The sequence below is a fragment of the Phoxinus phoxinus genome (assembly GCF_949152265.1).
Source record: "Phoxinus phoxinus genome assembly, chromosome: 22".
Classification (NCBI taxonomy): domain Eukaryota; kingdom Metazoa; phylum Chordata; class Actinopteri; order Cypriniformes; family Leuciscidae; genus Phoxinus; species Phoxinus phoxinus.
Window position 1 is genome coordinate 7,067,823 of NC_136897.1, and position 14,207 is coordinate 7,082,029.

The window sequence follows — 14,207 nt, forward strand, 5'->3', positions numbered from 1 at the left end:
GCATGTCTGTGTGCGGTAAAAGGACACAAGCTGTTGAAGCTCCGCCCTCTGTGCCGGGAGCAGCAGCTCATTTGCATTTAAAGGGACACACAAAAACAGTGCGTTTTTTCTTTTCACTCACCCTCAAAAAATGTTAACATGCTATATAAAAATATCGGTGGGGTATTTTGAGCTAAAACTTCACATACACACTCAAAACATCAAAGAGTTATTTTACATCTTGTGAAAAGGGCATTATACCACCCCTTTAAGGAAATTTCTTACATTTGCTAAACGTTTTTTTTTTATTTATTTTTTTATTCCACAATGAATTGGGGTTTTTTTTTCAGTACATGTGGTTCTAAATGTAGAAAAATGTGTACATTTTATTTATGAATCATGATCTCTATGAGAAACCGTTCGCCCACGCACTTTTGGTGAATGAGGGTAGTTGGACAAATCTAGGATCATGTGAACTGCGAGGCAGGAAGGTAACAGGATAAATGACTGGAGCTGTTACAATACCAAATGTAGGACCTAATTGATTCAGAGCAGATAGTTTCATCCCTTTTGCTCTCTTTATTTCTGTCTGAGCAGGCGTCTCAAATTTAAGTTAATTGTGTCATTTGTGTAGTTCATTCTATGCCACTTTTTTCTATTTCTGTGACTTCAGACATTAGAATTCCTTTTAATGATGACTCTTGGGTTCAATAAAAAGCTTGTGAAAATACAATATGCTGTATTAAACAGTTTTACTTAGGTAATAGTTGATAACTGTTACTTCTATCATTTAAGATCTTTCATGCATTCCGATTTTTAATGTTCATTATTAAATCAACATAAAACAAACCGTTAATATGATACAGTAATCGATAGACTCTTGGGCTAAATAAAATGCTTCATTATGGTATGTTAAACGAAGTTAAATTTAGGTAGTGGTTGATAAAGGTTTTTTTTCCTCAGTGTTTTTATACTATCTATTGAGTGTATTCGAAACTTTAAACTGACTTTCAGCCAACACAGATTTCAGTATGGGTTAAATAAATAAAAATTTGAATAATTTAGCCAGAATTCAGAGTTTCAGGTTTCTGAAATCAATTTCTCGTTCCCTGCAGGTGTTTCTGGTTAAGCGTGGTTTAGCTAGGGACGTTGTGGCCCTGTAGTTTCTCTCAGTAATACAGAAACCACAGTCTCCTTGGCCCTCAATACAACCCCATCACTCAAATGAAGTAAGATTGAGGCGTCTGAGAACAGGCATCTTCATGAGATCGATACTGTTCTTTTGTGCTTTCATTGTTACCCTCACCCCACTTGGGCCTCACTTATTTCCGGCCCATCCTCCCCATTGTCGTTTTGCCTGCCTCGTGAGGTGATTGGCAGGTGTGAAATGTTGCAGCGTTGTTTCGAGGCCAACAGCTCACGTGTCATTGAAATACAATCCAAGGTATCCTATTCAGTATTCATTCACTTGCTCACTTCTGAATACCTTTTGAGAAGTAAAACTGACCCACAAAAGCATTTTACACCTTTATTACATCTTTGTTACTTTTAACGTGATCGTTAGGTGCATTCCTGAATTCAAATAAGGACGCAAATGCTCGTTTGTGTTCTGTCGGTTAGGTTCTTCGTTATGTTGGATGTTTATCTTTGCATAGCTCTGATGTCAGTCATTACTTCTATTTTACCACCAAGTTTGATGTAACATTTAGAGCCTAAAATTCATATCCAACCAACTCTTTTGTGGTACATTCCTCCACCCTGTATTTGAGGTCTCTGCTTCTACCCGCTAAAAACAGATAAACAGATGTGTTTCCATGGTATGAGGGTGGGGGCTTAGGATGTATCAGCAGAATTTGGGGCAAAAGGATCTATGGCTCTAACCATTGGTGAGAGCTGAAGTCCCCTGAGGGTGAGATCTCAGAGCAAGAGTTAAAATCTTAATGATTGGTTCCTGTTTACCTGATGATTTATGATATATATATATATATATATTATTATTATTATTTTTTTCTTCTTTTTTTTAAAACTCGCAATCACAAGATGGAATCTTCTTTATTGAAATTGTATTGAAACTGGGATCTTAGATGTCCCCAATTGACTGTAACATCATATAAAAACTAAATGTCAATGGCTTCAACAATTAATCTCACATTTTACATTTGATGTCACTTCATAATAGCCATGCACTTTATCTGCTTTCTTTGTTTCAGTACTTTGCTAAAGGAAAAATCATAACATTTTTACACAATGTCCTCAGACATAACTGAATATAGCGGTGAATTCATCTTGTAATTACTATTTATTATGGCAATACAGGAATGTTGCATAAAGTAACCTAATAGTATTTTCTCCATTGCTATACTGATTCACAAACTAACAACTCTGGTGAGACACTTTTTTTCTTTTTCTTTTTTTTTTTAAGAATCAATATGAAAGACGTTTAAATTGGACTGTCTCATTCACTCTTTGAATCACATTTTGTGATAATCATGTGTCAACTTGAAATGAATCAAGAGCAGTTACAGTTTTGTGAGCTCTTAAGGTTGGGTAGGTAAGAATTGTCTAAAGAACTTTTTTCAAATTGGCTTAAACTGTCTTTATTTACCAATACATAATTAAAATGTAAGTACTTTGAAAAAGAGAGTATAAAAATTGAGTGACTATAGTGTATTTAATCTTCAAAAAACACAGCTCATTAATTCCTACCGGGACGAAACAAGTGATTGGCTTGCGCGACTGTCACTCTCCGTCGCCATGATTACCACCGCTATTACTGGCTCTGCCCACGTGCGCGCAGTCGCGCACCCGTTTTTAGGTGGTAGTGAATGGAATTAATGAGCTGTGTTTATTGAAGATTAAATGCACTAGAGTCACTCAGTTTTTTATACTCTCCATTTCAGAGTACTTGCATTTTAATTATGTATTGGTATATAAAGACAGTTTAAACAAATTTGAATAAAAGTTTTTTTAGACAATTCTGACCTACCCTATCTTTAAGGCTTTTGAGTCAAAACTGTAAAATTTCTTTGGATTCCTTAAAGGGATAGTTCACCCAAAATCGAAAATTCCGCCATTTATTACTCACCCTCATGATGATCCAAACTCGTAAGACTTTCGTTCATCTTTGGAACACAAATGAAGATATTTTTGATGAAATCTGAGAGCTTTCTGTCCCTCCATTGACCATTGTCCAAGTAACTATCACTTTGATGCTTTGAAGTTCATAAAGAGATTGTAAAACTAATCCATATAAATTGAGCGGTTTAGCCTTAATTTTCTGAAGAGATACGATCGCTTTATATGATGAACAGGTTGAATTTAGGCTTTTTTACACAAACATTCCTCGACTCGCACATTAGTTGTGGTAAATGGAAGCTCAAGCATGTTCGCTTGAGAACCAATGAAGTTCATTCTCGAGTTACGCAGCACGTTTGAGCTTCTGCAAGAACCATTGAGGTTTGTTCTGGCGCGCAAAGCAGGTTCGGTTGAGCTTCTGTTTATTTTCACTGATCAATGTTTGAAAGTGAATAAAAGCCTAAATTAAGTCTGTTCATCATATAAAGTGATCGAGTCTTTTTTTCTTTTTTTTTTACTTAACTAGATTAGTTTTACAATCTCTTTATGAACTTTTTGAAGCGTCAAAGTGGTAGTTACTTAGGCTTTCAAAGAGAGGGACAAAAAGCTCCCAGATTTCATCCAAAAGGTCTTCATTTGTGTTCCGAAGATGAATGAAAGTCTTATGGGTTTGGAACAACATGAGGTTGAGTAATTTATGACAGAATTTTTATTTTTGGGTCAACTATCCCTTTAAGCATTACATTGAGGTATTCTTATAAAGACCTATAATGGTATGGAGAGTTGGGCTGCTGGTTTTGTACAGACTGACAGGTAAAAGGGAAATGGATAGTAAAATCATTGGTAAGAAAAAAATAAGGGTGCGTTCTGAGTACCCAACTGAAAATAGAGAAGAGGCAAGCCATTTGAGAGATTTATTGTGTGGCACTCCTCAAAAACGCATAGACACAACCAAAATAGCATTTGAAGCATAATGATAAACGTTTCAAAGTATAGTATGCTGTATTGTTATAACTTGACCTCTCTACATCACCTCATTACATTTCATATTTCATTCAGCCAGTGCTGTCCAGTTATTGTCTTTTGCATTGTGGACATTATAAAAAAATATTTAATAGCACTTTTCATACATAAAATGCAACTTAAAGTGCTTCACATGTGACATGCATATAACAAGATTAACAAACAAATCAAAAATAAAAGCAAAAGAAAATGTAATTGATCTAATACTGAATCGAAAAATAGTCATCATGGCACAGGTATTACTTGTTGTTCATTCACTGCAGTGGAAAAGTAAGGTCTTGCATATTGCATTGTTGTGTATACTGTTCTGCACAATGTGCTTTGTTTACTGCTCATTTTGGAAAGTATAGTTGGTCATAGTATGGTAGCATGCTGTTCCAAACATGGCCATGGTAACAGCTGTAATGGATAGATAGATGTCCTTTTTTTGTGTGTGTAGGTTTTGTTAGAAGCAATAGTGCACTTGACGTTAATGAATATGTTTCGAGCATGTAATGGGTGTTATGCACAACAAACTTCCATATTCTGTAAAACAGTTCGCATGGCTTCCGGTTCAGGTCTTTTGTATGTACTTTGTTAAATATTGAGCTGTTTTACTCAAGATAACTTCAAAGTTGGAAGATGAGCATAACCAATGTCCATTTCATGCATGAAAGTTTTTTAGTTTTCTTCTTACCAACATTTAGATATTTAAATAAAATAAAACGGCAGCAATATAAAGAACAAGCTAGGTTGACTGATTACCTAATGTCCATAGATATCGGTATCAGTTCACACCGCAGTCAACACTTTCCTTCATAAAACGGATGCAGTGAGACTAACTGTCTCTAGCTAACCATGCTGTTTAGCCATGACTTCAAAATATAGCATGGCCTCTTGTGCTTTACTGCTTAAATAATGCAATTCCTGATCAGGAAGTCAAGAGTGATGAGAACACATTTTCATGCACTGTGCTTTTAACTTTTTTTTTTTGTCTGCTTTTCCTTATGCAGCTCTATGAACTGGACAGTGACCCAAAGAGGAAGGAGTTCCTGGACGATCTGTTCAGCTTTATGCAGAAGAGAGGTATGCGTAAAGAAAATCACCCTTTTCCTGATCTGAAACATCTCCATATGACATCTTATAGAGTCCTTCATCACTCAGACCTGTCCTAAGTCTGCCCCTTTTGCACTCACATCAACACCCAGCTCATCTTTCACATCTCCACGGTGATGTTTGTGTGTGTTTATATCAAAGCACTACAGTTTCCTCTGTTTGTATCATGCTGAACTTGGGCTGTAGCTCCCACATTCACATGTGTGATTATAAACGTGGGAGTGCTAACACATGTCCATGTCATGATCCGGCCTTGGAACTGTTGAAGCATGTGTTCCCATATACATTTACATAAACCCGCTCCACTGGCTTTGGAAAATGTTCTCCAACACCTGTTAAACCCTCTCCTGATTAATAAATTAATGACCTGTGAGAGAATTTTATCAGCCATGTTTTTTTATAGCACAAATGCATGTACGACAACCTGCTGCCTAGGAAAAACACTGACATTTTCCCAAATGGAGACTCATACGGGAGTTTCTTTCCTTTTTATAGTGTATATTTTCAAACTACTATGACGCTCAATGCAGCTGTTTGTTTTTGTGCAGGGACCCCAGTGAACAGGATTCCCATCATGGCCAAGCAGGTGCTGGACCTCTACATGCTGTACCAACTGGTGACAGAGAAGGGGGGGCTAGTGGAGGTCATAAATAAAAAGTTGTGGAGGGAGATCACGAAGGGCCTGAACTTGCCGACCTCCATCACTAGTGCTGCCTTCACTCTCAGAACACAGTAAGTACTCGCAGACACCTCCACTGCAAGAGAAATTATGTTTACTTATACCTGTACAGGCCTGGCATTTATATGGTCATTATTTAAAGGTACACCTATGTAACTTTTTTTTGTTCAAAATTTAAATGAGTCAATACATCAATCCTTCTTCCAAAACATGTTCTTGTCTTACCCTGATTCACTATGGTAAGTCTGTCATAAGTGCTTATATTTTAAACCTGTCTGGATTGTTTTGTGGGAAGTTGCATACATGCGGCACTCGCCCGTTCGTGTCTTGTCATATACGTAAATAGAGAAACGTGGCTCCGGCTACTTTGACGTGTGTTTGAAGTGGTAGTGGCATAGGTTAGTTGTCTGCTGGCAAAAAAGAGAACGCGACAGAGCTCGTAATAAAATCAGAATAAACATTGGCTTTGCTTTTAGGACATGGCGAGAACTGCGGGATTTTAAATGTTGCAAAAGCAATTCAGAGATGCCGTTTTATTACTCAACTGGTTGAACAGATAAATTGCCATGTGTAGCTCTCAAACAGTTCATTGCAAAACATGATCTATTGTGAAGGGTCATTTCATGGGCTTTTGTAGCACTGTGCTGGAATTTGTTTTCAAGGAAGTATTATGTCTTTTAATGGGTATAGCTATAGTAACTTCTGTAGCTAGTCAGCCTGATATCCGAAGCACAACAAATTTTACTGTATAAATTATTGCTGTGGTCTGACTAAGTTTTAATTTTTAAAGGTGCACTATGTAACTTGGCTATCTAGCGGTTAAAAATAAAACTGAAGGCATTTTGCAGAACAACATTGTTTTGGTTGTGCCTAAGCTCTGTGTGACTGTGTGGACCCTTCACAATAGATAATGCTGCTTAACAATAAGTTCTGTTTGAGAGCTACATATGGCAATTCATCCGTTCAATAAAATACCTTACTCACCTGTTGAGTAATAAAAACACCATCACTGCGTCGCTTTTACAACATTTCAAATCCCTCAATTCTCTTTATCTCTGAAAAGTCAAGCCAATGTTGTTTTATCACGAGCTCTGTTGCGTTCTGTTTTTGCCAGCAGACACTCTTAAAACTTTACTTTAAAATAAACCCAGAGGTTTGAGATTTAGCTGCTCCATGTCACTCTTTCTCGCTCATTGTGACAACTAACCTATGCCATTTATACTTTGGGCTTGAGACTACATAATACCAGGTTACTCCAGGAAGCCTATCCCTGTAAGAGGACTGCAGGTTGGTTTGTCTGAAAGGGACAATTAGATCATTAATTAGTTGGTAACTTATTGTGTGTTCTTAATTTCTCACCCCTCTGCAGGTATATGAAGTATCTGTATCCTTACGAATGTGAGAAGAGGGGTCTCAGCAATCCCAACGAGCTGCAGGCGGCCATCGACAGTAACCGGCGAGAGGGACGCAGGCAAGGTTTTGGCAGCTCACTCTTCACCTACTCGCCCAATGGAACACCCACCATGCTCTCCTCTCCCAAACTCTCCATGCCACCCATGGGCATCGCCCTGCCCAGCAACGGAGCCTCCATCTTATCCTTACAGAAAATTAAAAAAGGTAAGACCTGCTCACAGACACGCAGAAATAATGCAGAGGATCATGAAAATATCTCTTTAACTCTTTACCCGCCATTGACAAAAATGTACGTAATTTGTAAGAAAAAAATGTCCCACCATTGACGGAATTTTCCGTCTTTCTGTGTTTTCACTGTTATATGGTTGGGGGCGCTATAAAACCTCTTCTCAAAGAGTATTGAATCTCCTGATCTCAAAACAGGCAAAGAAGCAGCAGAAACTAGCAAAAGCGATTGTAAGCATATCCATATGTAAAATAAATAAAAAAATGCTGGAGCTGACTGGCAACTTTTTTATTAAAATGCTAGTGGGGAAAGAGTTAATGACATCTTGGTGTACACATGTTCTTTAATGTTGGCCATTTGGTTTGCTTTATTTCAAATGTGTTTTGTCTCTTTTCTGTTGTAGAGGATGATGGGGTTCGTCTACCAGTGTCTCTGGCCAGTCAGACCGTAGCTGCGGCCCAGGCTGCAGCTGCACAGGCCACCATCGCACAGGTAGCTGCACTGGAGCAGCTGCGGGACAAGCTGGAGTCCGGCGAGCCCCCGGAGAAGAAGATTGCACTACCACTGGAGGAACACCAGCGGCTACTGCAGAGAGCTCTGCAACACAACCTGCTGGCCATGACGGCACAAATCCCTATGAACATTCGCATCAACAATCAAGGTACTGATACTTTAACATTCTGGGGTCCAGACAAGTGATGATCCAAATATATAAGTAAAGATGTGCAGACAGATTTTAAAACCAACTAGACCAGGGCTGGGCTCCACTGAGATCCAATTTTCTTGCAGAGTTTAGCTCCAACCCCAATCAAACTCGCATGCCTGTAGCTTTCTAGCAGAGATGGTCTCATTATTTGGAGATAACAGGGTCTGTGGCTCTACAATTGGAAAAGCGTAACGGCCAACTTGGATCACAAGTTTCTGGATAACCAATCACATTACAGCCTTGAAGTCATGGAATTTATTTGCATTCAAATAAGTCTGTGGTTTCTCTTATAAAACAGAAGTTTTTCCTAAAATTTAATGGCAAACATGTTGAAGATTAGCTGATAGGCTGTTGAGTCATTAAATAAGCTGTTTTCCAACAAAAGAAGTTTATTCAGTGTAGTGAAGCCTCTCCTCCATTGACATCCATTCAAAAAGACAGCTAAGCTTTGCTAACCTTGAAGGCTTGCCTTATAGTGACTTTGTTTCTAGTAATCCTAAAGACCATGATTAGCTTGTACTGGTGTGTTTGATTAGGGTTGGAGGTAAACTCTGCAGGAAAGTAGATCTTGGGTTGCTTGACAAATCTGTCTTAAAGGCCTAGTTCACCCAAAAATTAAATTTCTGTCATTTACTCACATTCATGTCATTTAAAACTCATAAGACTTTCGTTCGTCTTCAAAATACAGTTTAAGATATTTTTAATGAAGCTTTAGAGATTTCTGGTCCTCTACTAAAAGTTTCATTCAACCAGACCTTCCAAGCTTCAAAAAGACATTGTAAAAGTAATGCATATGAATCAAGCAGTTTAATTCAAGTCTTCTGAAGAGACATGATCGCTTTATATGATGAACAGAATAAACATTGATCAGCACACATACATATAAAGCATATGAAATATGGTAAACAGAAGCTCATGGTACTGCATGAAAGCCAATGAGGTTTGTTCTCACATTGCGTGCAAACACGGTTGAACTTGTGCAAGAACCAATGAGATTTGTTCTCGCACATCAAGCAAGCTATAGTTGAGCTGTCATTTACCATATTTGATGTGCTCTACGTATTTGTGTTGATCATTACTATGGAGGACATTCTAAATACTATAAAGTAACACATTTGCTGAATTAAGAAATATGTATATATCTTTGTTCAGATGTGGTGTACTAATTTATGCTGTGTTCTATCTATATATCTATCCATCTATATATCTATCTATATATCTAGAGAGAGAGAGAGAGAGCGAGAGAGAGACGTAAATTAACACACCATCTGTAAACCTAAAGATACATATTTCTTAATAATATGTAAATGTGTTTCATTTGTATGTTACAGTTAGCCTACATAGTTGCCTCAATTTGCATTCTTACTGTGGTTTTATCTTTTCACATAAACACCAACCTGAGAAAAAACACCTTTTAATAAATGTTTGATGTTTCAGGGAAACCTGTGTGTGGAATATCCAACTTCTGGTTCCTGAGGTTAAGAAATGAACTCAGTGTGTGTTCTAGTGCAGTACTGCAAAGCCCCTCTTACATCATCATTCACTGGTACTAACTATTTTGTAGGAAAGGGTGTGAAAATATTACCACAGACTAAATTACTGGCATGTGGTAAGTGCACGTTGCATATCAGTAGTTGACAGGTGGAGATGTCAGCCTCCTTCTGTAGTGTGAGTCATTAGTCTGAGCTCTCATTATCCCACAGTAGTAACTCTAGTACAGTTCTTACTAAATGCTGTTCTTGTGAATGAGGAAATGGGATGTTTAAAAGTGCTCTGATTAGATCTTATCAGAGTTGAAAGTTGCACTGATGTATTTACTCTAAAGGATGGTGGCATGCAGGATCTGATTCATTAGACGACTGGAGGTGTTGACCCATTTTAAACCGCAAAGACAAAACTACAAGCCAAATAGCTTTTCTTTTGTGGGGAATCCCTGCCTCAACACAGATTGATTTCCTTTTCTTGGTTAGAGGTGTTAAATACTAGAGGTTTCACCTTGCATATTTTATCGGAAGATGAATAAGAGATTCAACAAATTCCCCTTGCCACTGCATGTGATCTGTTTGCATTGTTTTTTTAAAGTTGCTTGACTGGGAAATAGCTGAGAAGTAGCATCCCCTGCTGGTAGCCAGTATGCTTTCAGATTATACTGTTTAAATGCCACAGAGGATTATTACTATTGCACATACTTTTGGTTAGTGATTTGTATAAATCCCCACCCCACGTATTAAATGTTGGCACTTAACTTGTACTAGAGTGTTTGTGTTGCATAAATACTTTTTGAGGAGAGTTGTGCTATTACTTTTCCAAAGTGCAAAAAAATGAATGTGCTTTTATTCAGATATAAACTCTTTGTTGTCCATCAGAGAGCAGACCAGACTCTGCCATGAACCTGACTACCAATGGCCTAAACAGCATCAGCATGTCTTTGGAGCTTAATGGAGTCGTCTACACTGGTGAGGAGCCTGTCACCACATATATTTTGTGTGTGTGTGTGTGTGTTCAAGTTCAACCTTGTTTTGTTTGTGACCAATCTTCCTGTTTTCTCATAATAGGTGTTCTCTTCGCCCAGGCTGCGGCGCAGACCTCATCGGGTGCATCTAACAAATCTTCCGCAGGCAACAGCGGGCCTCAATCAGTTCTCCACACGCCTACCTCATCCTCCTCCAACAACCAATCGCCTTAGCACCTCAGACTCTCTCCCCCTCAATGCAAAACCAAAACCTCAGTTACTACAGAAGATATGCCAAAAACTAGTCAGGAATAACTGAATCGTTCTCAACTTGAAGTACACTAGCTCAGGTCTTTTATTTACACTCTCCTTTGTTCAGGAGTCAAAAGAAATCTAAAATAACAACAGAGTTTATTATAAAGATAATGATATATAATGTATATGCAAAACCTGTGAATAATTTATTTCTCTTTCTGTGAGCACACTGTCTGGCGTTAACAAGGCAGTAGGATTCTGCTTTTTAGGGTTTTATAATCTCTGACTGATGAAAGCTTTTCATCTATAAGCAAAACCATAACAATAGTAGGATTGTTATAACGTGTGATGCAAACAGCTTAAGGGTCTGAACTAATAATATATTATTATAGATTTTATTTTCCCTGTGTATGTATCTGCAGTGCCTTGTGAAGGTTTTTCCTCAGCACACGTTGAATGCGCTGTTGACAGGCGAACATCTAAACTTCAGCACTAACACAATACAAAGTGCATAATGATGTGGAGGTTTTTAGTTTTTTTACATTTATTGCAAGTAGTCAACCATTTGATTTCCCATCTTAGAGGTCTGCTCTGTGATGGTGTTAATGATCTTAGTCAGTGAACATTTATGCTAAGGAACTCATTTTAAAAAAAAATCGTAGGCATGCATTTGTAGACGTGTATAATTGCATTCATGACGTTTTTATTATTCATGTTTGTTTTTTGCCTCTTCAAACTGCAAACTCTGGCTGAGGTATTGCAGGGACTGAACGACGTTACCTGGAACTGCCACAGCCCACAAACTGTTTTGGCCCATAGTTGCTCTAAAGTAGAATTGGAAGTAGTTCAGAGGTTGTTTTACTTATTTGTGTATAACTTTGTGGAGCTTTCACTCAGATCAGTGGTTTGGCGGAAAATAATCACAGTTTGACTCAAAGCATGACAGTATAATTATACGTTCGTTTTAAGATTTAAACAAATTCATCCTGTGTTTGATTACTACACTAACTGGAGATTTAGTTTGTCACATCATCAGGTCTTTTAGCTTAATGTAATGCAGTGTTGAGTGTCATTGAGGGGTCCAACAATGCAGCCTTTGCTTTATCACGCAGAGCAGTTTCTGGTTATGTATTTTTATCCAAAAAAAACAACAGCACAAATCAGAGAAAATTCTAATTACAATGGGATGTTTTGAAACTGCAAAGTGTGTTGAGCAGAATGGAATATTCTCTTCTAAAGGGATTTGGTTTCCTGTGTTAATCTTTTTAGGTTGTTTTTAATCATGTCATCAACTGTTCCGGACAGTAAGAAGGTCTTTTTCCTGTCCTTATCAACTTGTAGCTGCAATTTATGAATTGTCAAGCTCTTCTAGCATTACACTGTATGCAAGGTCAAAAAACTCACTTGGTGGGCATCTAGGGGTTAAACTTTCTTTTGATTGATACAAACATGGTAGTCTTTCATCTGAAATTGAATCATTTATTTTGCATTTCAAGTTAGTTGGGCGTTAGGAAAATGGGGTTTCCAGAAGCTTAAAGCTGTATTTCTATCCAAAACAGCTCGCCGGTACAGATTCTTTGGAGAAACTTAGTTAAATGCCTTGATCCTTTATTTTGGATCAAACTTGTGGCCTTTGCTTTCACTGATGAGCTCCTTAACCGTCAAGCTACCACATCCTCTTTTTCTCATTTTAATGCTCACTCTTGAAGCAACCCTTTATTATTCACAAGGACCATAGTTGCTGTACAGGAAGCAGTCTAGAAAAGGTTTTTACTGTTTCGGTCTGTATTGTACAACTGTACATATTAGGGTTTTTTTCTATTTATATCAGGACAATTCATTATAACACACTTCAAAGTCATTAATGCCAAATCTCTACCTCAAAGACTCATTTATCAGCTCAGAATTGTTTGCAAGCCTTTCCAGTTTGCAACTTTTCACATGGATTTACCTGCTGTGAAGTAAAACAGGGCATACATGTCCACTTTTATTCTGTTCATTTAAATATATTAGCCATGATATCCTTCAAGTTCCTTCTTGCTTGTAAAAATGCCACAATGGGATCATGGCATTTTTCCTCGATGCTTATTTTAAATAGAGATTTTTTCCTGTTTCATCTGCCAGTCTGCCTTTTAGAATCAAATCCCTCAACTTTTTTTTATTTTTTCAATCAGAGATGCTGTTTCTTTTTCTTAGGAAACAATACTTTTACCACACAAAGTAAGACAGATACACATAACACCCGTTTAAAGCAGTTGGTATCCATAAGAGGGATGTCAGATCTGTTTTCACTTTGATGTATGCCTTAAAGTATGCACATTTTAAAAAGTAAATATAGCATGCTAATGTAGTCAACTTTATTGCAAGGACAACCAAAATTGCTGTACAATAAAACTTTGCTATTAAAGCAGGATGCCTTATTCATTTGATATTTCTTTGTAAGCTTTTCTCTTTTCAGAACTTAACATTACACTAAAAAAAAATCAAGTAATTCACTTTTCCAATACATAGACAGCTGTGAAATTTAGGATTTATGTTAAGAAAAGGCATACGTTGTCTTCTCAGGAAATACAATTCTACCTCTAGTTATACAGAAATGTTCATCTTAGTGCTGTGGTCAGTGAAAAACATTTATTTTACCCTTTTATAATGGTAATGGTAAATGTTTCCCTTTGCACACTGACTCAAGGGTTTTTATTAATTGCAAGTATATATGTATTATTTTTTCTTTTTGAAAATCTCAATATCCCTTTTTTTATGTGAGTGCTTTTGAGTTTTGGCTTGCTTAGTTTGAATCTGAAATTGTTCCTCGGAGAGACCAGGTTTTGGTTACGGTGCTGAACGTACCACTGATGCACCATTCTGTGTATTTCCACTTGTGTGTTTTTAAAACGTTTGAATTGCGTAGTGTCGGCCTCTTGACTGCTTCTGTTAGGGGTGAAGGACAAAGACAATCCTTACCTATTTAATCTATTGATATGTTATTGGGGGAAAGGGGATCCGACGAATGTCACAAAAGTGCTGTTATGGCTGGAATATTATAGATTCAAAATACTCTATTTTAGGAAATCATCTCACAACAACTGTACCTCTCAGTCTGAATGCTGAAAACCCAGATAATGACAAAACGCACACCTCAACACATTTAAAACAAAATGCAGTTAACAGAGGAAATAGATTTTTTTTTTACCGAAGTTATTGCCTTTTTTATATGTTGTAATGTAATAGTAATTCTGGAGCTTCAGTTTGGGTGTGTCTGTTTTCTGTTGTGTTCAGTATGTTATTGCCCTGTTTAAAAGAGACC

General features: G+C 37.4%; 1 protein-coding gene across 1 annotated transcript in view; it reads left to right on the plus strand.

The window, feature by feature from the left end:
- arid3a (AT-rich interactive domain 3A) overlaps positions 1–13,314 on the plus strand; it is a 33,707-nt gene extending 20,393 nt beyond the window's left edge. The window contains exons 4-9 of the mRNA XM_079597720.1: positions 5,070–5,142; positions 5,721–5,904; positions 7,221–7,468; positions 7,894–8,151; positions 10,563–10,652; positions 10,752–13,314. Coding sequence (XP_079453846.1) covers positions 5,070–5,142; positions 5,721–5,904; positions 7,221–7,468; positions 7,894–8,151; positions 10,563–10,652; positions 10,752–10,882 — 984 coding nt within the window. The 3' untranslated portion in view covers positions 10,883–13,314. The remainder of the gene's footprint in view (positions 1–5,069; positions 5,143–5,720; positions 5,905–7,220; positions 7,469–7,893; positions 8,152–10,562; positions 10,653–10,751) is intronic.
- The last annotated feature ends 893 nt before the right edge of the window (positions 13,315–14,207 follow it).